General features: G+C 45.2%; 1 protein-coding gene across 1 annotated transcript in view; it reads left to right on the top strand.

The window, feature by feature from the left end:
• The window catches only part of LOC102382285 (homeobox-containing protein 1-like), a 54,625-nt gene extending 26,895 nt beyond the window's left edge, over positions 1-27,730 (top strand). Inside the window, exons 3-7 of the mRNA XM_006038377.3 lie at positions 11,966-12,048; positions 15,502-15,597; positions 18,379-18,473; positions 18,671-18,772; positions 20,827-27,730. Of these exons, the coding sequence (XP_006038439.1) occupies positions 11,966-12,048; positions 15,502-15,597; positions 18,379-18,473; positions 18,671-18,772; positions 20,827-20,964 (514 nt within the window). The 3' untranslated portion in view covers positions 20,965-27,730. The remainder of the gene's footprint in view (positions 1-11,965; positions 12,049-15,501; positions 15,598-18,378; positions 18,474-18,670; positions 18,773-20,826) is intronic.
• The last annotated feature ends 6 nt before the right edge of the window (positions 27,731-27,736 follow it).

The raw sequence follows: 27,736 nt of genomic DNA, 5'->3' as shown, positions 1-27,736 counted from the left end.
CAGGCTAAAGAGTCCCAGGGCTCTCAGCCTGTCATCGTAGGGTCTGCTTCCCTGACCTCTGATCATGTGCGTGGCTCTTCTCTGGACTCTCTCAAGCTTCTCCACATCCTTTTTGAATTGTGGAGCCCAAAACTGGACACAGTACTCCAGCTGCGGCCTCACTAAGGCCGAGTACAGGGGGAGAATGACGTCCCGGGATTTGCTTGAGAAGCATCTATGGATGCAAGCCAGCGTTTTGGTCGCTTTACTAGCCGCCGCATCGCATTGCAGGCTCATGTTCATCTTGTGGTCAATGATGACCCCCAAGTCTCTTTCTTCCATAGTGCTAGCCAACATAGCACTGCCGAGCCTATAAGGATGCTGCGGGTTTTTTTTCCCCAAGGTGGAGAACCTTGCATTTATCGGCATTGAACACCATCAGATTCTCGTCCACTGACTTGCTGAGCCTGTCCAGGTCAGCCTGGATCACCTGCCTGTCTTCTGGTGTGGATGCTTTGCCCCAAAGTTTGGTGTCATTGGCGAACTTGGCCAGTCCGCTTCTGACTCCAGTGTCCACATCATTAATGAAGATGTTGAACAGTATGGGTCCAAGGACAGAGCCTTGGGGGACCCCACTGGTCACAGGACACCACGATGAGTGACTTCCATCAATTACTACCCTCTGGGTCCGACCCCGGAGCCAATTTTCCAGCCAGCGGATCGTGGAGGACCCAAGGCGACAATTGGCCAGTTTCTCCCTTTGTTCCTGATCTAATTCATCTTTCTTGAATGAGAGGGAGCAGACTTTCAGATGAGGTCTTGCTTAGGCCTGGTACAATGGCATTAACATTTCCCCGTCTCTAGTAAAAATACTTATCCTGCTACATCCTAGGATTCTGTTTGGATTTCATAGCCACAACTCATTGTTGGCACATACCCATCTTGTGGTCAGCTGAGACACCCACCAAGTACACACCCTCTTGTGTTGTTCTAGTTTATAGCAGAAATATTTGTTAAATGCATGACTTTGAACTTGGTCCTGTTGACTTGTATCTCTTTTCTATTACACCAGTCTTCAAGGCTTCCCAGTTCTTGCTAGATGATTATTCCAGTTCTTATGAAATCACAGAAAAGTATGCATGGAGAGGCCTTGGGGGGTTATCTTGTTTAGTCCAGCCCCCTACTTCATAGACGTTAGGGCTGGAAGGAACCTCGAGGATCATCAAGTCCAGCCCCCTGCCCCAGGGGCAGGAAGTCAGCTAGGGTCAAAGGACTCCAGCAAGACAAGCATCCAAGCGTTTCTTGAATAAGTCCAGAGTAGGTGCCTGCACCACATCTGGAGGGAGTCTATTCCAGGTCTTGGGGGCTTGGACAGTAAAGAAATACTAAAGACAGGATAATTCCTACCCAAGCTATCCTATACAGGTGTTTGTCCAACCTATTCTTAAAACTACACAAATTTCTTTATATTGACATTGCCTCCAAATTGTTATCAGTGGATTTCATTAATGCACTTTCTGCCAAGGTCATTAATGAAAATATTAATCAGATCAGTCTCAAGACCGATCCTGGAGGAATTCTGGGAACGACCCCCTCCATCCCACTAGTTCCCCTTTCCACGTTCCTCATGTTCTCTCCATTTTGGCCAGGTTTCTTATCTACCTTCTCATTCTTGTACTAATCCCTGTGTCCTCTTTCTTAACTAATAATTTCTCATGTGGCACCACATCAAATACTTTGCGGAGGTCCAGACAGATGAGATCTATTGCATTTCCCTTGCTTAAAAAAAAAATCAATGGTCAACTGCTTAGTTTCTTGCTGGCAGCACAGCTAACAGCAGCAGGAGTTACACGTGCTACAGGGAAGACGAGACCCCTCGAGTCAATTTCTGTTTTGTTGGATTGAGCATCAGGTGTGGAAGGAGAACAAAGAAAGAGGAGGCCCTGAGCTGGGAGTGACAAGTGCCAGTGTCTTTTCATGGCTCTGCTGCTGATGTCCTGTAGGTACTTCTCTTAACCTCTGTATTTCTCTTTCTGAAAATTGGTCTAATAATGCTTCCCTACTGGGCCAAGCATTGTGAAGTGATGTTCACTAAAGCTATTTGGGAGCTTTCTGATCCTAAGGTAGACTGTGCCAAAGAACTGGAAAGCAGAGGAGTCTTAATTAACTAAAATTACTACTTTTAGAGTCCCTGTAATGGTCTGCTTTTTGAGATGAGTCTCATTTTTATACGTAAAATAAATGGAAATTTGAAATGATAAAATCATTTACTTCCTGTCCAGAGGGACAGTACAAGTGATAGCTTTACCATACACACTGTGGAGAAACAAGTGCTGTTACCGCTGACTTCAGGGTGAGCTCCCTATAAATACTGGCAAAGCTATCGCTTATTCTCCAAATCCCTCTTTAAATCTCTTCTTTGCCATGAGGCCAACAAAAAAAAAACAGGTAACAGCAGCTAGGCTCTGGTTATCTGACTCTTGTGCTGGCCCACACCACCTCATTGTATTCTCCCATCTCTCTGTTCCCATCCCATGTTTCTTGTCTTATACTTTGATAAACCTTTTAGGGCAGTAACCACCTTTATATGCTGTTGTGCAGAGTCAGCACAGGGGTGTCCTGGTCCATCCAGGACTTGGCCTCCAAAGGACTCTGGTAATACAAATAATTATATCACAGTACAGCCCAAAGCAGGCAAACACATTGCATGCACGTGCTTTTTCTCCACTGTGGCACTCTCAAGAGCAAAGCTTGCGTGGTGTTGGCATGCCGTCCATCACCACCAGCCTGCAGACTTACCTTCTCAGGTATGACTTGTTTAAACCCTCCCAACGCAGACCACTTTTGGAAATTTCAGAGAGAAACATAGGGAAACAGGCCAGTAAGGATCACATGAGCATTGCCAGCTCTCGTGATTTTTTAGCACAAGTCTCACCACGGCTGATACTTTTTTTTTAGGTTTCTAGATCCCAGAGGTCTGGGCTTAGGGGAGTGACATGTTCTATAAGAGGTGTGCTCTAGGTCTCGTGGTTTCAAGAAGTAACCTTGGTGAACTCCTAGTAATTCAGAAACTAGAAAGCAAATAAAAAAGAGTCTAGTGTTTTAATAATTGCATGACTGGGGAGGGGCTGACTCATGATTTTTGAATGCATGCATGTGGCAGGAGTGTAGTCTCCTTGATTCAGCACTGAATTTAATGGCCACGCATAGTTCAGAAGCTGCCCTAGGCTAGGCTTGTGGGAAGATTGTCTGGTCAGCATCTGGCAGCACTGTTTTCAAGGACAGCGAGTGAGGTTTCCAGGGACTGCCCTAAGTAATTCATACTGGTTCAGATAAAGCCCTGAAAAACTGCATTTGCTTCTCTGACAATGTACAAACTTTAATGACTGGCGTGATCTGGACCTCAGTTTTACCTTGCATTACATCTGCAGCATGGGCCTCTCAAGCACTTTAAAGCTCCTCAACATGAAGAACACTGCTACCAAATTGGCAGCACCACTGTCTGTAGCACCTAGATGTTCCTCCGAAGTCCCCTGCATTAGAAGTGCCCTACCTTTACTTAGCTTAGCTCATGAGATCTAACTAATCTACCATACAAGGCAGTTGAGCTACATGACTGTCCTAGTTTGGGAGTGGTTTATTAACACTTGCACAGAGTTTAATGTTTTGAATACATCCCTTATTTGGTAGGAGCCTACATAAAGGCTTTGCTTGTTAGCATATTAAGTTTTTGCAAATGAAGAAGTTGCAGAGGCGCTGATACGAAGCACGTGCACACATTCGCAGTTTTGAGATCTTGATTTAAGTCTTGCAAGTAAATAAAGCAATAAGACGCCATTATTCATGCTTCGGTACATTGTTAGGCTCAACTTTGAAGGCATTGTATCATCACAGCACTGGTTGTGAATTATTACAGAATAATTCACACGTTATCATGTCTTGATGCTATTTGCAAGCTTTAATTTTTTTTCCTGACTTTTTTTTTGTTAATGATTCTGTGCACAGACTGATTTGAGGAGCCTGCAACACCATTAGACTTAAGGATGCTCTCATCAAATCATTTTTAGCCACTCTCTGATGTCGGCGCTTTCAAGGTGCTCTAACCAGGAAGAGAATCTGTTTGTTTCAGATTTCATAAACCTGAATCCTTCTGGTGAAAAGATAACTTCAGTGTAACATCAGAAATATTCTAATCACCACACCCAATTACAAGGAAGAGGAAATCACCACTTTAAAATGTAAATGCCTTAGCAAGAATAAAGAATAATTAACAACTACAAAGCATAGTTATCTTGACAGGCTGGTGTTGGCGATTAGGAAGGTGGATCACCTTTTGAAGATACGAGACTTTCAAGACTATTGTAAATTGATCCAGTTTTTAAACAAGCACATTTCCAGAAGATTTTAATAATGTGATACAACTTTGCTGTGCTTGAAACTGCAGTCAGATTAGTGAGGAAATAAATGTAATGTGCCTTACATTAGCTTGGAAAGTCTTGCTTTCTCATGGTTTCCTATGGGAGGTATATTTTTTTCTGTCCTAATCCAAGGAAGCAAACTCAACCCTTGCTAGGAACATACCAGTGAAAATAGTTGCTTCTCCTGAAATCTGAACTCTCATTTGCAGTGGAAATTGTAAAACTTGAAGATTTTTAAAAAAATCTTAAGGATTTCTTTCAATTCATGTATATTAAAGTATGTATTTAAAAATGCAGTGGCTATTTATATAACTATGGTGCTCTGAATAAACAGCACCCATTTGAGCTAGCTGTTTCCATGGAAAGAGCAACAAGAATGATTCACATCTGGAAAACATGCCTTGTAGTTAGAGACTTAAGAAGCTCACTTAATTAGTTTATCCAAGAAAAGGTTAAGAGACTACTTGATCACAGTCTGCACGTACCGACGTGAGTTAGAAATGTCTGAGAGTTGATGTTTCTTTAATCTAGCAGGAAAAGGCAAAAGATTGAATGGTTGAAAGCTAAAGCTAGACAAATTCAGACTAGAATAAGGTGCAGACTTTTATTAGTGTGGGCAATTAGCCCTTAGAACAAGTTGTTCAGTGATATGGTAGACTCTCCATCACAAAAAGACTATAAATTAGCTAGATGCTTAGATACTAAAAAGAGAACAGTAGAAAGCCCTAAGAAAGTTGTAACGACCAGGTTCACCATACTTTTCTCTACAGGGAATCTTACTAGGTTATGAGTACTTTGACTCTTGTTCTCGTTTGGTTAAATCGTAGGAGCCTAGACTCAAGTTTCCCACGTCTTCAATTAGCTTTTAACAAAAGGCATAGCCTCTTCCAGTAGCTAAATAGTTTTGCCCTAATTTACACATCTTGAGGAAAGGGAGGACTGATGGTTTTTGTTGTTAAAGCATTGGACCATGACTCAAGAGAACTAGGCTTGACTCTCTGTTGCAGATGTCTAGGACGTTGGACAAGTTGTTTCAGTTGTCCCTGTCTCAGTTTCCCATCTGTAAAAAGGAAATGATACTTCCGTGTGCTCCCTACCCCCTATGGTAATGGGGGTTCATAGATAAGGAGGTGTATAGACAGACAGAATAGGTAATACCTCTTCATTGACCTCGTTTTGAATGGTAGTAGTGGTATATTCTTGGTCACTACTTGCTGTAAAACAAACCAGTAATTATACATTTTGATGAAACTGTGTTTTGAATGTCACTTTTCTGACAACCTGTCTCATGCCTCGTGCCACACAGAGATAAGATTGCAGGCACTGATGACAGACAAACTCCATATTTTCATGTCAAAAGGATCAGAGAGATTTTCAGTGATTTGACAGCTTGAATAATAGTGCTGTTAAGAGCCATGAAGGCTGAAACCATGACCCCGTGGCACTGTGCAGAACAGAGACATACCACATTGCTAAACATGCTAAGCAGAGCAATAAAGTAGGTAATTCAGTTCAAGTGGTTGGGGTAACTTTTACACCTATTTGAAAAACAGAGTACAGGGTGGTTTGTGCATAGATTAGGCATGGAGCTTAAATTAGTGAAAGTCTGGGGCTTAAAAATGTGACTCCTAAACTTGGAAAAAATACCTTATGGCTGGAGGTTGGAGGGATGAGGAAGAAGCAAACTCAGCCGCTAGCCAGAGAGGCATTTAATGATCGTAGAAAGTAGAAAGTTAGGGTTGAAGGGAGCTCAGGAGGTCACATCTAGTCCAACCCCCTGCTCAAAGCAGGATCATCCCCAACTAGATCATCCCAGCCAAAGCTTTGTCTAGCCGGGTCTTGAAAACCTCCAAGGATGGAGCTTCCATCACCTCTCATTGGTAGCAGCCGTCTGGGATCTGGCATTCAGGATGCGTCACATCCGTCCTCACTCACTCAAATGGCACGTAGGTCTAACAGACAGCCTCAACAGCGGTGAGAACTCCAGAGACAGATGGACTATTGCATGGCCCAAACTCATCCTGGGCAAGTCGAGATGAATTGAGAAAATGTCTTGGTGTCCTGCGTGCTGAGCTCATAATGCAGCACCCTGTCACTGAGCTGCTCGGCAGCGCTAGTACTGCCGTTAGCACCCCAGGCCCCTCTCCCAGCCTCGCTGGGAATGCACTACAGCTGCTAGGCTTCCCCTGGTCCGGAGCCCAGGTTGCTTCCAACCCTAATCTCACCGGCCATTGCAAAACTGGCTGTGAAGCAACAAAAACGCCCGCTGCAAATGCCTGGGTTCGGACCTGAGCAAGAGGCTGAAGGCATTGGTTAGAGCATGTGAGATTTGAGCCTGGAAAACTAATCTCTGCAGCTGAGTGAAAAAAAAAGACAGAATGGCCACTGTTCGTGGAAGTCAAACAGGGGCACCTTGGTACGGAGGTGGAGATATGTAAACTTACATTACAGAGCCATGGACTGAGATGAATTCTCTCGCTGTCATTGTCCTAAGCACATTATCCCTGAAAGAGAAGTTTTTTCTGAATCTGCAATTTTTCTAAGCTTCAGCGTTATTGAAATGAAACTGCTTCAAGGATATCTCCATTCTTTACCATCTTATGGATTCTCATCTCCTGTAAATTATTTGGCCACTTTTCATTTTAATCCTTTACTGTCATCCTCTACAAAAGAGATCGTTTGGTTGCTTCACTGAAGGTGTTCGATGATCACTCAGCTGACAGCTGCCCTTTGTCTAGAGAGCAGAGTGCCTTTGGGGTTTTACTTGCACCTGCTGCATCACTATTTTCATTCTTTCATCCAAGTTTTTGCTTCAGCATTTTCCCCCATAGCAAACTTCATCCATTTTGCGGATGGAAGGTGGCCTGGTGATTTTAGCTGTGAATCGCAACTCGGGACTTCTCCGTTCTCCTCCTAACTCCAGAAAAGCATTTACTCTTTTGGCGAGAATGAGGTACGGGAAACTGGGGGCTTCTGCGTAGTGCTCCTGCCTGTGAAAAGGAGCCCGGGATAGTGGTTACAGCGGGGGCTTCCTCCGTTGCCCCCAGCTCTGCCATCAACTGCAGACAAGTTGCTTAACATCTTCGTCTCAGTTTCTCCATCTTTACAATGCACCGGATACTGTTGACTTGCCTCACAGAGATCTTAGGAAGCTTTTTTGGTTGTATTCTGCTACTATTTACAGGCCTAAACTGAAATTAGGATTTGGGGGGGCAGATGCACCCTGTAGGCACACACTACATGTAAGGTGCTTTGAGATCTTTGGGTGGAAAGTGTTGTAATAAATAATGCAAGTTGTTCAAGTAAACGTGGGAGTGACGTTTATATTTAAGGCCTTCAGCTTTTTAGTTGTTTCTTTGAGCCAGGTTTTCATTGAAAAATGTAGCTTCAGCAACATACGCTTTGCAAAAGGGGGTTGGTTTTAACAGGTCTGCAATCGGGGACAAAAATCAGTTTTTCAAATTGAAATGACTTTTACTTAAAAGGTATGGTCAGTTTAAACTAGAAACAAAAGCTGAAGTGATCAGAAAGGGCTTGGAAAGCACGTCACCCGAGGAGAAGGCTGAAGGGGCTGAGCACATTCAGCTTGCGGAAGAGGCGCTTAAGAGGGGACGTGCTAGCAGTCTTCAAATACGGGAAGGGCTGCCGTAAAGAAGAGGGAAAGCACCTTTTATCTCTTGCTGCAGAGAGGAGGACATGGACCAGTGGCTTAAAGGTGCAGCATGTTAGGTTTAGATTGGATCCCAGGAAACGTTTCTTTATTGCTGGGCAGCAAGGCAGTGGGATAGACGCCGAGGGAAGTTGTGGATCCTCCATCACTGAAGGTGTTCACGAAGATGGTGGACAGCCACTGGTTGGGGTTGATCATGGGACAGCGATGCCTATGGGACTGGCATCCCTACCCCCTTGCTGCTGCATGTGTTGGGAGGAGGGGGGTGTTAAGCTTCATCGGGGCGCTGGGTCTTGGCTGCAGCCCAGGCTGAGGGTGGTGGCTGGGCTGTGCCAGGACTTCAAGACCCTGGATAGAGGGTCTTGCCCCTCTGCCCAGGGTCAGACTGATGCTACATTTGGTGTCAGGAGGGAATTTTACCCCCTGATCAACATCCTTTCCAGAAGCAGGACATTGGCTGTCATGATCCCTCCGCTTTACTTACGGCAGGCTGGGGTGTGCCGTCTTGTTGTGGGAGGGTTGTCGGTAGTTTGACTAAGGTTAGACTATGGGTTTGTATAGGATGGTTTGGATGGGGATGATCCTGCCTCAGGCAGGGGTTTGGACTAGATGATATACAGAGGTCCTTTCCAGCCCTGCTTCTCTGTGATTCAAATAAAAAGCTTTCAAAATTATCATAGTAGGCCTGGAAGGTCTCAAGGCAAGATCATCCCAGCCAAAGGGATGCTTGTGAAGATTTCTGGGGGTGACGATCCTACAGCTTCCCTAGGCAGCCTGTCCCAGTGCTTGACCCCCCTCGCTGTCAGAAAGTTCCTCCTAATTTCCAACCCAAATTTCATCTGCTACAATTTGAGACCATTGCTCCTCGTCCCGTCCCCTGCAGCCACAGAAAATAGTCTCTGTCCATCCTCTCTGTAATCACCCTTCAGGTATTTGAAGACTCTTATATCAAATCCCCCTTTAGTCTTCTCTTCTCCAGACTGAATAACCCTAATTCTTTCAACCCTTCCTCATAAGTCTTGCTTCCCAGGCGTCTGATCATTTTTGTCACTCTCTGCTGGATTCTTTCAAATCCGTTCACACCTCCAAGCAAAACGTGTTTATTTGACCCACATCACATTTCGGTTTGTGAAGATTTTCCCAATTTTGACTTTTTAGCCCAAAGTGGGAGGAGACAAAATACGGAGATCATGAAAACTCTCCCAAGACAGGAAGATGGTTCCCTGCTTCACCTTTAGTGACATCTCTTTTCATCACCCTGTTGTGAAAATGGTTAGCCCAATCAAAGCAGCTTGCTTTCGGTCGTCGCAGAGAACCGTAAGACCGAACCCGAGCTGTCTTATTGTTAACAAGAATTGTTCCTTTTCCAAAGCACTTGAGCCAGCAAGTGCATACACCGGTCTGCAGCTTGTTAATAGTGCACTCAGCCTGGCATTTAGCTGTATGCTGAATGGAGAGCTCACTAATAGCTTCTGCCTTGTCTTTTCTTCATTAATTTGTCTTGCCATTCCTCACATCGCAGTGAGGAGGTGGCTGTTCAGATGGGGAGCTTTTTGTGCATTGCTACGTCTCCTTTTGTGGGAATTTCTTCAGTAGGCATCGTCTACCAGACACATGACTGTCGCTTGTGCAAGACCCATAATGGAGAATGACATCAGGCTTTCACCTTGTGATTTGAGTACATTTTGATTTTAAACCTCTCCGGTTTTGTCATTTTCTGGGCTTTGTTTTGTGTTTTTTTAGATGTCTGGCAAGTGTCTGTTAACAAAATAGATGAGGCTCACAAAGGGACGTCATGACAGCATGTAGCCCAGCCCAGCCCGTGACCAGACAGGGTCTCCTTGGTGCCAGGATGATGCACATAATAAATAATACAGGATTTTTCTCCAGCATTGTCTCTTCTCTCATCTAATTTGCCACGTTCAAAATGTTAGTTCAAATGTGACTGTCTTTGAGGTGGGTGTCTTCCTATTTTGTTGGCGAGAGATGAGCCCCAGAAAGGTGAAGTGCTGAGATCAGGATTATAAGTGCCCTCCGCTTCCCTGTTCTTCCATTTCAAAAAAAGCTTGGTGCAAAATGCAGTCTTTTTTCAAACAGGACTTTTCAAGGTAAGGTAAGGTGATACACAATGTGATTTGATCCCACATATCCGTGGGAGGGTGTATTACAAAGGATAGGAATGATGTCCATCTCAGGCCTGGGAATACTGCTGGAAAAAGTCCACGTGGCCTTTGCTTCTACTTCTGAGAATGCCCCCTCGGCTGACAGCAGAATCGGATCCGGCACGGTGCTGAGCGGCTGCGGTTTCCATTCGAATCAGTAGGGCAAGGTCTGTCTCTTTTGCTTGCGGTACCCAGACCAGCAAGACAAAGATTTCAGCCCACCCTTGAAAAAAGGCAATTTCAGTGGTTACAGTTGCTCGCTAAGGAAGCAGATCAAATGGAGGCATATTAACATTGCTTCTAGCTGTGCTAATGAGCAATTTCTCTTCGTCAATGAATAGCAGCCTAGAAACAAGATTCCAGTTGTGGTTATAGCTGTAACTACAAATAAGAGGATGAATAGAGAGAGGCATGAAATGGAGCAAAAGAAAATTCAGGCTGGACACTTCAGAAAACGCACTTACAATAAGGTTGATTTAACAATGGAATTATCTCCCAAGTGAAGTAGTGGGGACTGTGGTAACTGATCCGGCACGGTGCTGAGCGGCTGCGGTTTCCATTCGAATCAGTAGGGCAAGGTCTGTCTCTTTTGCTTGCGGTACCCAGACCAGCAAGACAAAGATTTCAGCCCACCCTTGAAAAAAGGCAATTTCAGTGGTTACAGTTGCTCGCTAAGGAAGCAGATCAAATGGAGGCATATTAACATTGCTTCTAGCTGTGCTAATGAGCAATTTCTCTTCGTCAATGAATAGCAGCCTAGAAACAAGATTCCAGTTGTGGTTATAGCTGTAACTACAAATAAGAGGATGAATAGAGAGAGGCATGAAATGGAGCAAAAGAAAATTCAGGCTGGACACTTCAGAAAACGCACTTACAATAAGGTTGATTTAACAATGGAATTATCTCCCAAGTGAAGTAGTGGGGACTGTGGTAACTGGCAGTTATTCAAAGGTAGATTGGACAAAAAATACCAAAGGGAACAAAACCATGCTTTTAGCCGCAAGATGACCTAATCGGTGCTGGCCGTTTCTTATGATTATAGCACTTTTTATCCTGAACTGAGTGATCCTTCAGGAAAAATATGACCATAGTAGAATTAAGAGAAATAATTACATTAAGTTTTAACTGGGGGAGTCTCACAAAGCTGTTGTGTTTTGTATGTACAATTGTTCTGGCTTGTGTTCATATCATCACAGAATCATTTCTACCTAATTTACTGCTCAGATTGGAAGATCTTGGTGTCAGTTTGGGGTGTGGAAAAAAGAGGAAGAAACCCTTCATTCCTTACAGATCAAAATCAGTACTGGGCAGCTGATGCAGTCTCAGAGCACTGACTGAGAGAGGGATTTTACAGAAGAAAACAGTATGTTATCTGTTCACAAACAGGGCAGGGCCTGGCCACAAACTTTGGCATTTCCCAACACAAGGATGGGATGTTGTATCTGTATCTGATGTTGTATCTTCAGTGTTTGCAGTGGTCCTTACTTTCTTATATGTGCTAACTTGCTCAAGGGGATGCACAGGAAGCATTGCAAGGTGTTATTTACTTATTTGAGGCAGGTAACCGGACATTTTTAAAGGGGAACTACATGTGTGCATAAAAGCAGAAACTTCTTAACATGAATGTCTGCATTGTCCCTTTAAGAATGACACATATACTAGCCATGGACCCATTTTAGTGGAGCTGTTTTGATGACTTCATGCTTTGATTTCTGAAAAACATTTTTTTTCTGCAGTTACTTCAATGAGAATCAATATCCCGATGAGGCAAAGAGAGAAGAAATTGCAAACGCCTGTAATGCAGTTATACAAAAGCCAGGTGAGGAGTTGATCATGGTGTCCTTTTCAAAGGAGTCTGCAATTAGATTTCAGCATCTCCTGCTAAATTCATCAAATCTCATTTTATGGCTTTTACTAACAATTTAGTGCTCTCAACTAGTAGTAAGTTTTTCCTAGAGCATTTTATGGCTCGTGTCATTCAAGTGGCCATACTTGGATCATCACGAAGGCTACTGGAGTTTTCAAACCCACCTGCCTATGTCTGAGAGTTAAATTTGTACCAGTTCACAGTGATGAGGTAGGTGAGAGGTACTACATCAAAACAGATTTCCATAGAGTGTCTGTAAGAAAAAAAAAGAACAACTTTAATAATTTTCATTGTTTTAATTTTTTCTAATGACTTTTTATCTAAAAAAAAAATGCATTTATGCATGGGGCAAAACTAGGTGTGTATTGATTCTGTTTCAGCGATGGAGACACTTAGATGGTAGACAGTAACACCAGTTTTTAATGATACTGATATAATCTCTTGGGCTGCATCTAGACATGCACAGACATTTGGTTCCCCAGGGGCAACTAGCAGTGGCACACCTTGTGCCGCCGCTACTTGTCCCTGGGGAATACCCGTGCCAGGTGCACTTTGGCACACAGAAAGATATCCCGGGAATGGTAGGGGAGGCTGGGGCCAGCACCAGGGCTGGCTGGGGCCAGCCTTACCTGGAGTCCTGGGGGGGCCTCCGTGGCTGCTTAGCAGCTGTGATTCTGCCGTGCAGAGCCTGGCTGACAGCCGCAGCATGGCTCCAGGCAGCCCAGCTCCACTTTTGGGTGGTGCATGCTGCCCCTGCATGAGCTGCTCCACTTTTTCTTTCCATGGGATATTCTGGGGTAAAAAAATCACCATACTGCTCCTTTGCAGCGCGAACAACTGAACATGCTGTATGTGGCACTTCAGACGTGTCTGTGGTGCCACATACCACACGGCCACGCTCGTCTGGACACGGCCTTAGAGTACAAGTGTTATGTCTGCATGTACCTATTGAACCAAACCATTGTAACCATCTTGTTGAATTTGGGGTTGCTATTGCAGTGATTTGAGTCACTTCTAGCTCCACACTCCTTTAGGGACACAGCAGCTGCGTTATAACAGTTCACACACTTTCCCAGTGTCAGCTTCTCCTCACCTTTCAGAGCAGTTGAAAGTTACCCCTGTTCACAGCCAGAGTAGAAGTGGCCATGACTTGGTTAAGAGGGAATGTCCCTGGCAGAGTAGGAACCCCAGGTCTCAATTAAACTGGGGAACCTCATTTCCCCGCTCCCACACCCAACACATCATTGAAAATCCTTGCTTCTGTAAAGGAAGAAAAGAGCCATCAGATCTGGCAGTGGAGCTTCGGTGTCTGGTGCGGTGGAAAGGCACAGGCTTGTGGGCCCACTGGGTTTTGCTTACTTTAAATCAAGCAAAATCAGTGGTGTCCTGTGACCAGTGGGGTCCCCCAAGGCTCTGTCCTTGGACCCATATTGTTCAACATCTTCATTAATGATGTGGACACTGGAGTCAGAAGCGGACTGGCCAAGTTCGCCGATGACACCAAACTTTGGGGCAAAGCATCCACACCAGAAGACAGGCAGGTTATCCAGGCTGACCTGGACAGGCTCAGCAAGTGGGCGGACGAGAATCTGATGGTGTTCAACGCCGATAAATGCAAGGTTCTCCACCTTGGGAAAAAAACCCACAGCATCCTTATAGGCTGGGCAGTGCTATGTTGGCTAGCACTATGGAAGAAAGAGACTTGGGGGTCATCGTTGACCACAAGATGAACATGAGCCTGCAATGCGATGTGGCGGCTAGTAAAGCGACCAAAACGCTGGCTTGCATCCATAGATGCTTCTCAAGCAAATCCCGGGACGTCATTCTCCCCCTGTACTCGGCCTTAGTGAGGCCGCAGCTGGAGTACTGTGTCCAGTTTTGGGCTCCACAATTCAAAAAGGATGTGGAGAAGCTTGAGAGAGTGCAGAGAAGAGCCACGCGCATGATCAGAGGTCAGGGAAGCAGACCCTACGATGACAGGCTGAGAGCCCTGGGGCTCTTTAGCTTGAAAAAGCGCAGGCTCAGGGGTGATCTGATGGCCACCTACAAGTTTATCAGGGGTGACCACCAGCATCTGGGGGAACGTTTGTTCACCAGAGCGCCCCAAGGGATGACGAGGTCGAATGGTCACAAACTACTTCAAGATCGTTTCAGGCTGGACATAAGGAAGAACTTCTTTACTGTCCGAGCCCCCAAGGTCTGGAACAGCCTGCCACCGGAGGTGGTTCAAGCGCCTTCATTGAACACCTTCAAGATGAAACTGGATGCTTATCTTGCTGGGATCCTATGACCCCAGCTGACTTCCTGCCCTTTGGGCGGGGGGCTGGACTCGATGATCTTCCGAGGTCCCTTCCAGCCCTGATGTCTATGAAATCTATGAAGCGTGAGCAACCTGGAGCAGGGAGCACAGTGGCAGATAGGGCAGGGAACAGAAAGGAGAGCAGCAGATCAGGCAGGGAGCACAGGGCGACAGCTTGTTCTAGTGCAGGGCTGTCCAACTTCTAAGTGGCAAGAGACACGCATCACCCCCCCCCATGACGATCATGCATTGGGAGCGCGCAGCTTCGACCAGTTCCCTACTGAATTCCTGATCTAGTTCTTCCTCTTGGTGGGGAGGTCTATAGTAGACTTCTACAATAAGTCACCCTCCCCATGTTCTTCTCGTATCTTGACCCAGAAGGTCTCAAGATGCCCTTCCTGGTTTGGAAACTCAGTCTGCAGGGAGGTGAACTGATCCTTGACATAGAGATCAGTTCTTAAAAACTCCCAAGGCTGGAGTTGCCACAGCCTCTCTTGCCAGCCTGGTTCAGTTTTTAGTTACCGTCAGAGTGAGACGGTTCTTCTTAATAGCCAATAGCTGTGATTTAAGGTGATTGCTACTTGTCCTTTCCCCTGGGGCCACAGAGAATAGTCTGTCACCAGCCTCTGTATAACTGTCCTTCAGGTATTTGAAGATTGTGATCAAGCCCCCCTCCCAGCCTTTTTTCTTCCAGACGAATCTCAGTGCTACCCAAAAGCGCGCAATCTGGCAAAGCTGGGAACTGAATCCCTGTGTCTTGGATCCTCGGTTGTGTGCCTCAGCTGGAGGAACAACTTCTTTCAGCCACATCTTAGCATCATCCAGTTGACTGCAACTGCCAGAGGAGCCTTGCATTGCACACAAAAAGGGGCTTCCTTTGCCAGTCGCTTCAATCCTCACCATAGTCTCTGGGCACAGAACTTGGACCCACCATTTTTTGTGACCCATTGTCATGTACTTCTCCCATTTATCACTACGGTACGCTCAAACTTTCAAGGGTCATCAGTCACAGGGACGCGTTGAATGTGTATACACGTGTCAAGTGCTGTACGTAGCTGTGAACCCTTATGAGCAATAATTGAGTGTTTTCCTGCCTTTTTTCACAGGCAAAAAGTTGTCAGATCTGGAACGAGTTACCTCCCTCAAAGTGTACAACTGGTTTGCCAACCGAAGAAAGGAAATCAAGAGAAGAGCCAATATCGGTAATGTATCAGAGAGCTTGCTTTCAGAGAACATAGAGGGCTTCAATACATAAGCCTGCTCAGGGGAGATGGAGATTGCACGATTGAATCCTGTTAATGAAAATTGCTAGAGCTTTCTAGTGGTTTTACTAGTAATTTAGAGTGATTTTTTTAAACAAAACTTTCAGCCTCTCGAAATTTCCAAAATATGACTGGGGACTTAATTCAAATCTGTGAGTAGCAGGGCAGGAAGAATGATTCAGGAATCAGATTTCACTAGAAAATATAGTTTCTGTTTTAAATCTGAACCTGGTTGATACAGAAATAAACGTATTTATGAATTAAATTCTTACCCCTGTCTCATCGGGTATCCCAAATAAAGCAGTGCTATCTGCTTCGGGTATAAGGAGTTCTAGATGTTCTGAGTTCAGACCTATCGGGGAGCATGGCTTTCATAGCCTGCATGCATTTTTAGGTTTTCCTGTGTCTCAATGTACAGCTGAAATGCTTCCCTTTTGTAAATCAAAAGGTGGTGGCATTTTCTTCTCTTGCTGCCAGCCTGGCAACTCCCTCACTGTTCTGAAAGTCGAGATAGGTTCTTCATGTCTCATACAATCCCCAGTAGGGAAGAAGTCTGCAAGCCAAATTCTTGCTATAGTTCCCTGTGCTGCTTTATTGCCCTCCATGGGTTTGCACAGATATAATGGATCTGAATGCTTCTGTTGATGACAACCACGGTGGAATAGGATTCAGTTCACAAACTTAGCCTCATGTATTCTGCAGATTAATAGCATAGTAAAAATGACCCTGAACCCACAAGGAGTGGGCCTCTTGCGGGGCCATGCTCACAGGATAAATCACACTTTAAGGGTCTGCAGTATAATGCCTTGATTCAGCAACCTTTGAAATGGTGTGCATGATTTTAGGCATAGGCAGACAAGGTTCCTTGGGTGAATTTGATATTAGGCACGCACTTAAGTACCTTGCAGAATTGACCCCCTGGTGCAGGCCTATGCAGATTTCACACCTGCACACAAACCATGTGCCCTGCCATGTTTCTGGTTTGGCGAGTCTGTTTCTTCGCACAGGAACATTAAAAACAATTGCCTATCCCCAAGATATGAATTCAGGTATTATTTATGCATTTTTGCTTACCGTCTTTAACACCTTTACAATATTTCCCAAGGAAATCGCCTCACAACATAAAACCGTGTTAATTGAACTTCAGTTTTAATTTATAGAAGAATAAAACCTTCCCCTCATTAAAGAAAATCATAATGAGCGGAGATACAAGCAGTGGTAGCAGCCCTGTCTCGTGCTCCTAAGTCCCTCAAGTCCTTTTGAAAACCTCCCCACTGTGTTTTTAGGCCTCAGTCCTATGATCATGGCCCCACAGGACACAATAGCGGGTTAGAAACGCACTTGAAATAAAGCTTGGCTGGAAAACCAGCGTTTTTTTGCACAAAGGGATTTGAATTTTCAGAACTTGTTTTGGGAATTGCAATGAAGCCAAGGCCTTCAACATTTCAGGGGACAAAATGAGAGGTACGTGGTGAGAGAGGAAGAGAGAATGAACACATCTCTGCCCAGCCAAGGATAGCCAATAACCTGGGACTTGCTAGGGGTGTAAGGGACCCAGCCTATAGAGACAGTCTCTCTCTTCCTCTCCTGTACACTCTCTCTCTTATTTGGAGCTTTTCCACTTTGTATAAATAATTATTCACGTACCAGAAAGTCAGAGCGTGAATCTGACAGTGCTAAGACATGTACTGCATCTCCCACGTGCCAAGTGAGAGTCCTAACCACTGAGCTGCTGGCCCTTCCACAGGAGTTGGGTGGTCACGTGCCTCTCATTTTGACCAGAAATGCCACCCCAAACATGGGAAATCTTCCTTGTGGAAGTCTCATAGAGACAGCTGTATTTATCGCCAAACCAGGCATGACAAAGATCTGGTCTGTGGAGCTGTATCATCCAGCCACGTGGTTTCTGGAGGTGCTGGGAAGTGGAGAGAGCAAGGCTGGGACCCAGGACCAGGCTCTGGTGTGCAGAGCCCAGTTGGGAACGCGTCTTGGTGGCAGAGGGGTGAGCAATGAGGACATTCATCCTCTCAGCTCCCTGACACCGTCTGTCCCACTGCTGGATGTGAGACCAGATCTGGCCCTGGGGTTTAGATGAATTGGCGTTGCCTGACATAAAAAAGCTTCTGTTGAAAAATTAACGACCATTTCTAATTTAGAATAATAATTCTGCAAAGGAGTCCATTTCCATACTTATATACGTGCTATGCAAGCACCTCACATTTCTTAATGGTTGTTCCTCAGAGCCAGTCTGCGGGGAAGGGGAACATATAGTAACTGCAGGGTAGATTCAGCAGTTTTCTCAAGGTCAGGCTGGGAGTCTATAGCGGAGCTGGGATTTGAATCTTAAATCTCCTGAGGTTTAGTCCAGTGCCTTGTCCTTTAGACATCCCTCATCCCTCTGTCTTATGGGGACATCAAGGCATGTCTAATTGCGGAGTGAGCCCCACATGGCATCCTTAGTACGTGAGAGTCTGTCTACTACTACAAGCCAGGCAAAGACAGGAAGGCTTGAGGATTAGATTTAAGGATTGGACCCATACTCAGGTATCGTCGTAGCAGAAGTGCAAGCCCCAGACTGTGCATAGCCAAAAGGATGGAGCTAAGAACTGAGCAGGCTAGGACCTGACCCTGCTACTCCAGGTCCTTTAACGAGCTGGATTATTATTTTTTAATGATGCTGAAGCAGCAGATGATTTAGGGAGCCATTTGCTTTTTTCGAAGAAGCAGCAATCCTGGAGAGCCATGGGATAGATGTACAGAGTCCTGGAGGCCACTCCAACAGCGACGATGTGGACGGGAATGACTATTCAGAGCAGGTGAGCCTCTGGGCTTGAGCCCCTTGCCCCTTATATGCCCCTCGGACATCGCGGGGCCTTCTACCTCTCCCGAGTCAGATGTATTGTTGTTTTTTCTTTCTTGCAATTTTAATGGGGAAAGTGGAAGCGCACAGCTCCCCTGTTTGAATGTGTGAGAAACCAGTATTCACCCACATGGATTTATTGTCATACAACAGGACACTTGGCAAGTACGCAATGGGGAGGAGGAGGGACGATGTTCAGAGGGAGGCAGAGAAGCAGAGAAGGTAGAAGAAGACAGGAGGATCTGCTCCAAACAAGCAAGTTACATCATTCCACACGCAATGTTTGAAAATGCTAGGACAGTGTTAACTCACGCAGCACACCATGCATAATTCAAGCTCTCCTTATCCCTGGCACCATGGTAGTGATTGACCTTTGAGGAAAGCTGTACAGGTCTCTTAACAGTCTCTCTGGTGTACCGAGCACAACCCTGCTTCCCTGTTAGGCATCCACATTCCCATCACTCCTCTTTTATTTCTCCTGGAACAAATGCATTTATTGTAACCTATTTTAGAACTGCTGTTATTGTGTGTATTTGAAGCCCAGACAAGTAGAAAGACAACCCCTGCCCTGTGCATTTTGTAATCCACTCTCATCTACTTGGTCCACAGAAGTTTTGAGAACTTCCTACAAGGTGCTAAGTGCTCTCCTTTCTCACTGCAGCCTGTGGGGAGCTCCCTCATGACCTTTTTGCTGAGGATCAGTCCCTGATTTCTGAGGATCAGTCCCTGAGATCACTCACAGACAAAGGGTGAAGGGGGAAAGGATATGACACCAGAGGTTTTAATACTTATTTGACCCCATACCGAAGTCCCACTTAGTATTGTTTCTTGATGCCACTGTTTGATTGTTTGCGTATTGTCTCTTTTTCTTTTTTTTTCCACATTTTAACTCTTAACTGTTTATATTTTTCTTGGTTATGATATTTTTAACCCTTGACAGCAAATCCTCCCGCACTCTGAGCCCTCACCTCCCCTAAAGTTGATGACCCTTCCTTCATGCTCCTTCCTGATGGCTTGTTGAACAGTTCACTTAGATGGTTTCTATTTCTCCTACTCCTTGTGCTCCCAGTGCTGCACCCAGGTGTCTGTGGTTGGTTTTGAATAGGTTGCCCCTGGGAGAGGTGGTTGCTGGGGGGAGAGCGGAGTTGGGGGGTGCTGAATCCAGGTCCCAGATTTTTGGCAGAAGGTGATGCCACGTTCCCACCACTCGTGGAGTTGCTGCTACTAGGGAGTGTTAAGGTCCATTTGTAGGCCAACCCCGGGGGAGTCGGTGGAGCTCCGGCCACGTGGCTGCCCAGGATTAGAAACTTATGCATGGTTTGGGTAACATGTTTTGGAATTACAGCCAGACACACAGGAACTGACCGCTTACCTGAGACGTTGCTCACTGTCCCATTTCTTTCTTTCTCTTCTTTTTTCTTCCCCTGTTTTATCCAACCTATTTTGGACAGAGGAAAAATAATTAATTGCATCCAAAAAAAAAAAAAAAAAGTATGCACTCACAGCTATGTATTTGGCCTGAGACGCAATACAAATCAGTTGATTGCTGTTAGGATTTTACTAAAAAAGTGGCATCCCTGTGTTGGACCCAGTGCTCCCTTCCTGATATCGGCTCAAAAAAGCACACACTTTGCTGTGTGTGTGTGGAAGGAAGTCTCATCCTGTGGATATCCTGTTATAAGTGAGACATTTATTCCTATTGTTTAGAAAAGAGACAAATGATACAAAGGCATATATGGTGACAGCCACACAATTTATCTGAGGTTGCACTGCAGCCAGCGCTGTCGCCCCTGGGTGTCTTCCCTTTAAGCGGGGTCAGGCTCACCGCTGTGTGGCTGGCTAGAAGGTGTGAGCCGCTCTGCCATTTCTTGGGGGAGATCATCGCACCAGTTTTAGCGGCCGGGGATTTTTTCAGCTGATTGCTGTACTTACATATATCTAAATAACATACACCAGTTATGCATAATACAGTGTATTGTAGATGTGCGTATATTAATAGTAGCCTGCGGTGGGAATCATTTTTACCCCAGAATTTAACATAGTCTTTGTAATGCTCCCATCCAGCCACTTCTTATCCGTTGAAAATGAGCTCCATGCTCTGCCCCTTCCATTTTCCTTGAGCCTTTGTCTGCTCAGTGAGTGACTTTGACTCTTAAATGCATTCTCCATTTCTGTTCACCTTCTCCCCAGTTAGTGACAGTGTCATTTGGTGCCTTTACTCACTACTTTCAAAGCTATTTCAATAGCAGGTTGAATATTTTCCTAATTGATTAACCAAGCTTCATTTTTTTCCGTTTCTGCACACACAGGATGACAGCACTAGCCATAGTGACCATCAAGACCCTATTTCATTAGCCGTGGAAATGGCAGCGGTAAACCATACCATCTTGGCATTGGCCCGGCAAGGAGCTAACGAGATCAAGACAGAGGCTCTAGACGACGACTGATACAAAGAAGGGGGAGGGTCAAAACAAGAAGTAACTTAGTTTTAGACGTAGCACCTTAGCAGACTTTCCTCGGTCCTTAATATGTGTTCTTACAGTATAACTTTGCAGTTTCTTGTACGTCAGTTAGCTGTTAGGGTCTTGTTCTGTGAAGATGGCATGGTGCCCTCAGCCTTTGCATATACTCTCTCAGTATTAATTCCCAATAAATAATCAATCAACCAACCAACCAACCTCCCTCTCCCAGCCCCAGTGGCTAGAAAATCTTGCTGCTCTGTCTTAGCATTCAAAGTGCTTCCAGGTATTTTAGACAGCCCTCAATTACAAGTCTTAGGCTACACTTAAAATCTTGGATACCCTTAGACATCATGTAAAACTAGTCTCTAGGCTTTTCCTTCTCCAAGACTGAAAGGATGCAAGCTGAGGTAGTGGCACAGGGTCGATGGACACCATATTGGGAGTATCAACAGAGAGTAAAAAGAACACTAGAAACCCCACGTCAGCCTGGGAACACGCGATTTCCAGCTGCAATAAGCTGTGCCTCACTGGTCACACAGTGACTTGATATACTTCTTTTGGGTGCTGTGCTGAGAATGTCCATTGGAAACACATTCACACATTTTGGTTGATGTTCACATAGTCAACACAGACATCCTATCCTCTACTCTCACAAGCTGCGTGGCTTAGTGGATAAAATACTGCCTTCTGCCTCTGGGACCATGATAGAAGTCCAGCCTGGGATCACATGAAAAATGAGCTGAATGTCTAATGGACGACAGTCCACTTCTCAAAACCACTATTCATTATCTGGCATGTCTAGCAGTGCCTGCTCAGAAGAGGTCTAGACTCTATTGCGCTATCTTAACGCAACTTCGCTTTTTCTTCTTCCTCCCACCTTTTACCCCTTCTGCTTGCCCCTCTCAAAAGCAGTGTTTTCAAGGAAGGTATTAAGGTCACAAAATGGGTGAATGAGGTTTTTTTTTGCAAATCTGTGTAAGCTAATGCCTGCATCCTAACCAGACTGAAAGGCTAACGGGGGACTTTGGTACCTAATTTCTGCTAGTTAACCATCATGACACAGATCTCCCAAACACAAATGCTTTTTTTTGTAAAAGGCAGGAAGATTGCCTGCTCAAGAAATGGGGTGTGAATGTTTTTGTGTTCTCTTTACTCTGGCCTTGTTAAGGTGTGAGAAAACTATACTGCTGCGAGCAATTTAATTAATAATTGGAAGCCATACTGCTAATGGATGTGGTAATACTTGTAAAGGAAACCTACTTTAAGTAGCAGAAACTAATGGAATGGTTTTTTCCTTGATCATATGTAGCACTTTTGTTACTTTTTTCTTAAAGATATTTATATTTGATAAATCTTTTTTTATCATTTGAGAAGTCCAAATACCAAACGGCAAACTTGCATTACTGAGTCACCCTGCGATCACCTTGTCATCTAGTATCTGAATGATGAACTGTGTGTGCATCTAAGAAAATTACATCTGCTGGCATTGTGTGGAAATGATCTCTTGGCATCCTGATAAAATGATATGCGGCTGCCGGTAAAAGGAAACTATTCAGTGGAAGCAGCACAGGATGTGTTAGAGATGGGCAAGACTGTGTTACATTTTTTTAAAACAAACTTAATAAATTTACATAGCATTTCCACTACATCCCATTTTCTCTTCCCTGCTGCATGGAGTTAGCTTACGGAGGAAGGGGGCTTCGTTGAGGAAGCACGGGTTTCCTCTTTTCTTTTGAATGTCCACTTTTCAAGAGAGTGGGAAGTTCCTATGCCTTGGCTTGGTCTTCTGTTTTCCCTCTGCCTTGCACCACGCCTGCAAGTTGGAACTGGGAGAACGAGTTGCCAAGTCATTAAAAAAATTAAAGAGGAAACTGTGGCTCCCAAGCAGGTTTTTAGCCAGCCTAAACCCCTTTATTTAGGGCACAGATTGACTTGATCATCTTTACTGTCTGTAAATCTTGTGACGACTGCTTGGGTAAAGTGGGGAGGGAGCGGCGGGGTCTGTGCTTTGTCTCTGTAACTCTAGAGGATCGGCAGGGCTTGCCCCTGTCTTTCATTTATGGATTTCATTGGAGGATTTATATCCCCGAAGCAGAAAGAAGCCATCTTTTTGTTTTATTGTGTTCTCTGAGTAGGCAACTTCACAAGTCCCATCAGGGCAGACTCAGGAAAGGAAGACACTGTGCAGACCCCGTTGCGGTTTTTCTCTCTTCGGGCCTGTCTACATGGGGGCGGTTGGATTTCCCAACCAGAGAAACACCCAAGCGTGCCCCACCCGCTCGCTCCTGCTCGCACGCTCCAAGCCCAAAAATATGCCAGCGAGGCCACTGCAAGACACCCCTCTGTGCTCGCTCTCGAGACCTCAGTCTCCAGCGTCTGTGGACCACTGTGGAGCAGCTTTGGCGGCATCTTTCTGCATGGGAGAGTGAGACCAGGAGCAGGTGGGCAGAGTGGGGGGCCCTTGCAGCCAGGACACAGAGCCATCACGGGGGAGACGTGCCTTTTGGGTCTGTGTGAATCTCTCAGTGCCAGGAAGCAAAGGGAGAGGGGGTTTGTTGTGGAGCAGAATGATCCAGCAAACTCGCTTCAGTGGAATTTTACCTACTTATTCATACTGCAGTCACACACAGGGCTGACAGGCAACATCCACGATTTATTGTAAGGAGATTTTAATAATCGATGGCCTCTTTATGTTGGGGATGCCACGACCATTTATTCTAGCTGTTTCATTTTAAAAAGAACAGAATCAAACTGTTGGACAGCTGCAATTTCAGAAGAAATATGGCTTAAACCGCGCCTAAAAAAAAAAAAAAATCATGGTTTCAGACAACACCTTTTTCAGAGACATCGGGAAGAATAAAACGAATGCGGTAAAGTCCAGACTCTGCGTGTTGCTGCCGTGGTGGGAGTTTGCAGCAGCTCCCCTAAAATAGCGGCGCTGCGTGCTGGCATACACGAGGAAATGTGGCTCCAGCGCTGACTAGCACCGTCATGCCGTTGCTGTATCTCATAACGCAGCTCCCATTATAAGGGATAGGCAGATGAATCATTTGTGTACAATTAGAGATCAGTGAGCCCTCCTGACTTGCTGCTTGTTAGTATGCAGCAGCCTCCCCTCTCCAGAGGATGATCACAGGCAGACTGTAAAAAAAAAGAAATCCTGGCTAGGGCTAAACAGGTGCTACCTCCATTTCTCTCTTGAGGTCCCAGATAATACGAGGAAGGAATTCACTCTTAGACATCACTAATCTGCTGATGGCATTCAGTTTTATCGTCTCTTTGCTGTCAGCCCATGGCGGAGGTTTCCTGACTACCAGGCACTTTTGCTGTGATGAATGATAGCTGGTCAGTATTTAAGCTGGGGGAACCTGGGGCTGACATTACCCCCGCGAGCGGCTGCTGGAGCCCTGTTGCTCAGGGCAAAGGAAATGCTACTGCTGGTGAGATATATCAAGTGTGCTGGGTGTCCCCCTCACCCAGGGAAGCTTCAACAGCCCTCTTGGGGGGCCCTTTCCATCTCCAGGTTTCTTTTAAAGTCAGGCCTCATCTCTACGCTGTTCAGACGTTGAGCACATCCAAGCGTTAATTGACTCTCACTTGGGTTCCCTTTGAAATGGATCTGGGAGCTGAATCCGTTCCAGGAGGCAGCTCTCCTCTCATTCTGCCGACAAGGGTGAGGGAACGGAGGATGCCTTCCGCGATACGCGCTGGTCTCTGGTACGCTAGCAGACTTCATGCTGGCTCACGATGCCTTTGAGATCGGACTCAGCGTCTCTTGCCATCCTCCAAAGCCAGAGGCGTGGGCTGGACTGCGCGTGCTGCCTGAACCGAGCCTGGTGCATTCGCGCTGGGACTCCTGCCCGTGAAGTTGCTCAGGGTTCCCTGGCGGCCGTCTCCTGGCTCCAGGTCAGGTCTTTCTTTTCAGGTTCATTCATCTTTGACCATTTTATAGTTCACCTTTTCTTCCACTCCTCCTTCTGCTTCTTTGCCCAGGTTGTCTGGACCGAATGCATTAATTTAAATGTTTTTACCGAGTCCCAGCTTTTTCCAAAGCATCCATAAGGTGATAATTAAAATAAGTAGACACAGCAGCAAGCCAATGGCTTTTCTTTTGATGCCCTGCTGCTGTAGAGGCATCTTTGCATATGTTACTTACTAACGTATCATTACAACACTGCTAATTGGCTCATACGGACAGGTTCTGGCCAAACGGGGGGGTTTAGCTAAAACCCATGAATATTTTTCAGCCATTCTGTGTCCGTCTACTTTGCAGGAAGAATTTTCAGCCTATGAGAAATGGATCTAAAATGCAAAGTCTGGATCCAGCTTCCAAACATCCTGGAGTAATTAGCTTCATAATTTTGGTTCAGACGACCTGTAACTGCAGTTGCAACCTGCAGCGCTTGTGGTTCACTTCTTCATTTCTCACACACACTTATTTTGTGCCATTGACCAAAAAGGAGTTGAATGAGTCTGTTTTTATCACCAGCATTCATTGACCAGCCTTTCCTGTGGCTGGGATTTTTAATTTTGTTTTTTAGATTTGACAGCCTATAGGAATCGCTTTCTTTTGCAGTTTGGCAAGATGATGGCTATCGCGTCTCATGAAAAGGTAGTAAAATCATAGATACGTAATGGCTTTATAGCAGTAGGACGGTCACCTGGTATCCAGAATATTAGAAATCTCGTACTGTTTTGCCTTCAGAGAGGGGAAGATAGCAACCTAATTTCCCTAATGTTTTCAGCTTCACTCTTTGACGTAAAAACTTTCTTGCAGTGCCGGCTATAGACAAAAACATCATGCTAGCTTCCCTTGGGTGGTCTAATTAGACACACCACTCAGAGGTTATCTGGAAATTGCAGCTGGATTCCACTGGTCGGCTGGATACCGTCCTTGATCCCGTGTATGAATCAGAGCTGCAAAAGTGGTGTGAAGATTTTTAAGGACACATAACACCACAACCGCTCCCAAACCATAGATTCCCACTTTCCTCCATGACGTTTTTTGAGTCCAAGACTTAGGTTTGAGTTCATCTCTGGTTTCTTATATACCGTGAGTAAGGGACCGTGAGAACTGGTCACTGTGATGGTGTTTACTGTGGATTTTGCGTAGAGGAAAATCTTCCTTCGAATTCCCGTCGAGGCAGTTCATTTCTGATACCTGTGCAAGTTGCTAGGTTTGTATTTCCACTAGCCCGGGCGTTGTGATTTCAGTATTGCTTGGTCTTCATCCGCTAGGGAATTCCTTTCTTCTTTCAGGTCGCGGTTTGCTGTGTTGTGACCAGCAAATTCTGCCCGTCTCATCAGAAGAAACTTCCTTGCTCTTACTCAGCAAAGGGCTTCCCGTCCAAGTAGTAGTTGCACTCTTTAATGCTATTTTTTTATTGACCAATACTAGATTTTTATTAAAATCTTAAACTTTTAGGCAATAATCTTGTTTTGGTTTGGTCTCTTTCATTTGACACGGGTCTTATTGCTTTGGCAAGTTTTTTTGGGGGGGGGAAATATTTGTATGTCAGTGAAGTCAAATGTATTCGTCGTTGTTAGGCAGTCGTGGGTTTGTCTTTTGGTTTCTAATGCCTTCCTGTTGTATTAATTGGGGCTGTACAGAGACCGGCTCACTTGTTTGCAGTTTTACTGAGTCAGATATTTTCATTAATATTCCCTTGGGGTCAGGTTGGTGACTGATCAGCAGCATGCTGCAGTTCCTACCAGGCTTTTCAACATAAAACATTCCTCCTTCTGCTTTTTTACAGCTAGGATATTTACTCAGGATTTTGACTCAGTTGTCAGCCAACAGACATTTGGCTACCTGAAGAGTGACCCGAAAACCTTCTAGTTACATTTCCACTAATACGATTTGCAGTCTCGAAACTGCCCCATTTAAAGCTATGGCACGCTCAGTGAAAAAGAGGTATTTCAGAGGTGGCAGCTACAAATTAGATTTCAAAGGTAACAAAACTTATTTGTCTCTTTTGAGAGAGATGCTTTATAACTACAGGAGCGGGCTCGCTCATCGGAGGACGATCAGCGGCCGATACGTTTTGAAGGTGGCACTGGGGGGAAAAGGGCTCTCTTTGGCCAACCCAAGGGTCTCGCCCGCTCTCTTTTTTTTAAAATGGTAGTTTCATAGCATCACTGAAACATGGAGGTGCAATAAATATATCTAGGGATCTAAGAAATTGTCTATCCTCTTGACCTAGTGTTTTATACCCAGAAGTATCTTGGAGTGATCTGTTCATGTCTGTTTTTCAGCTCTCTGTCTATCAACCATACTTGATTCGGTGGCCAAAATGATACGGACAGTAGTATACCGGAATCGGCTCCCCGAGTTAGAGGACAACAGCAGGCTCTTTACGGACATGCGTGTCGTACTTCAGTTTGGATTAACTGGGAAATTTATGTAAATATATTTGGTTTCTTCAGGGTCTCTCTTACCCAGCCTCACCAAGGTGGTTTTGAAGTACTCGGCTTTATCATTTCGAAGCGCTGTATCACACTGACAGATTGTCAAAGAAAGATATGCCAATTATCTTTTTTTAATCCCTTTGCGTGATTAGCTCTTTAGTTTTCACCAGTCTGAGAAATAGCAATCCGTGGATACTCCACGGCTTCGTGCTTTGCAAGTGCTTTCCGGGAAGCACTAACTGCTCCAGCCAGCAGTGCAGATGATACAAGTAGGTGCGCGTGTAGTAATACTATTGAGCCATAGTGAACTGCATAATGGATCTGTGATATCCGTGTACAGTGCAGCCCG

The sequence above is a fragment of the Alligator sinensis genome, unplaced genomic scaffold, assembly GCF_000455745.1.
Source record: "Alligator sinensis unplaced genomic scaffold, ASM45574v1 scaffold1825_1, whole genome shotgun sequence".
NCBI classification, from domain to species: Eukaryota; Metazoa; Chordata; order Crocodylia; family Alligatoridae; genus Alligator; species Alligator sinensis.
The sequence above is the reverse complement of the archived record's forward strand: the minus strand, read 5'-3'. Positions and strand labels throughout refer to the sequence as shown.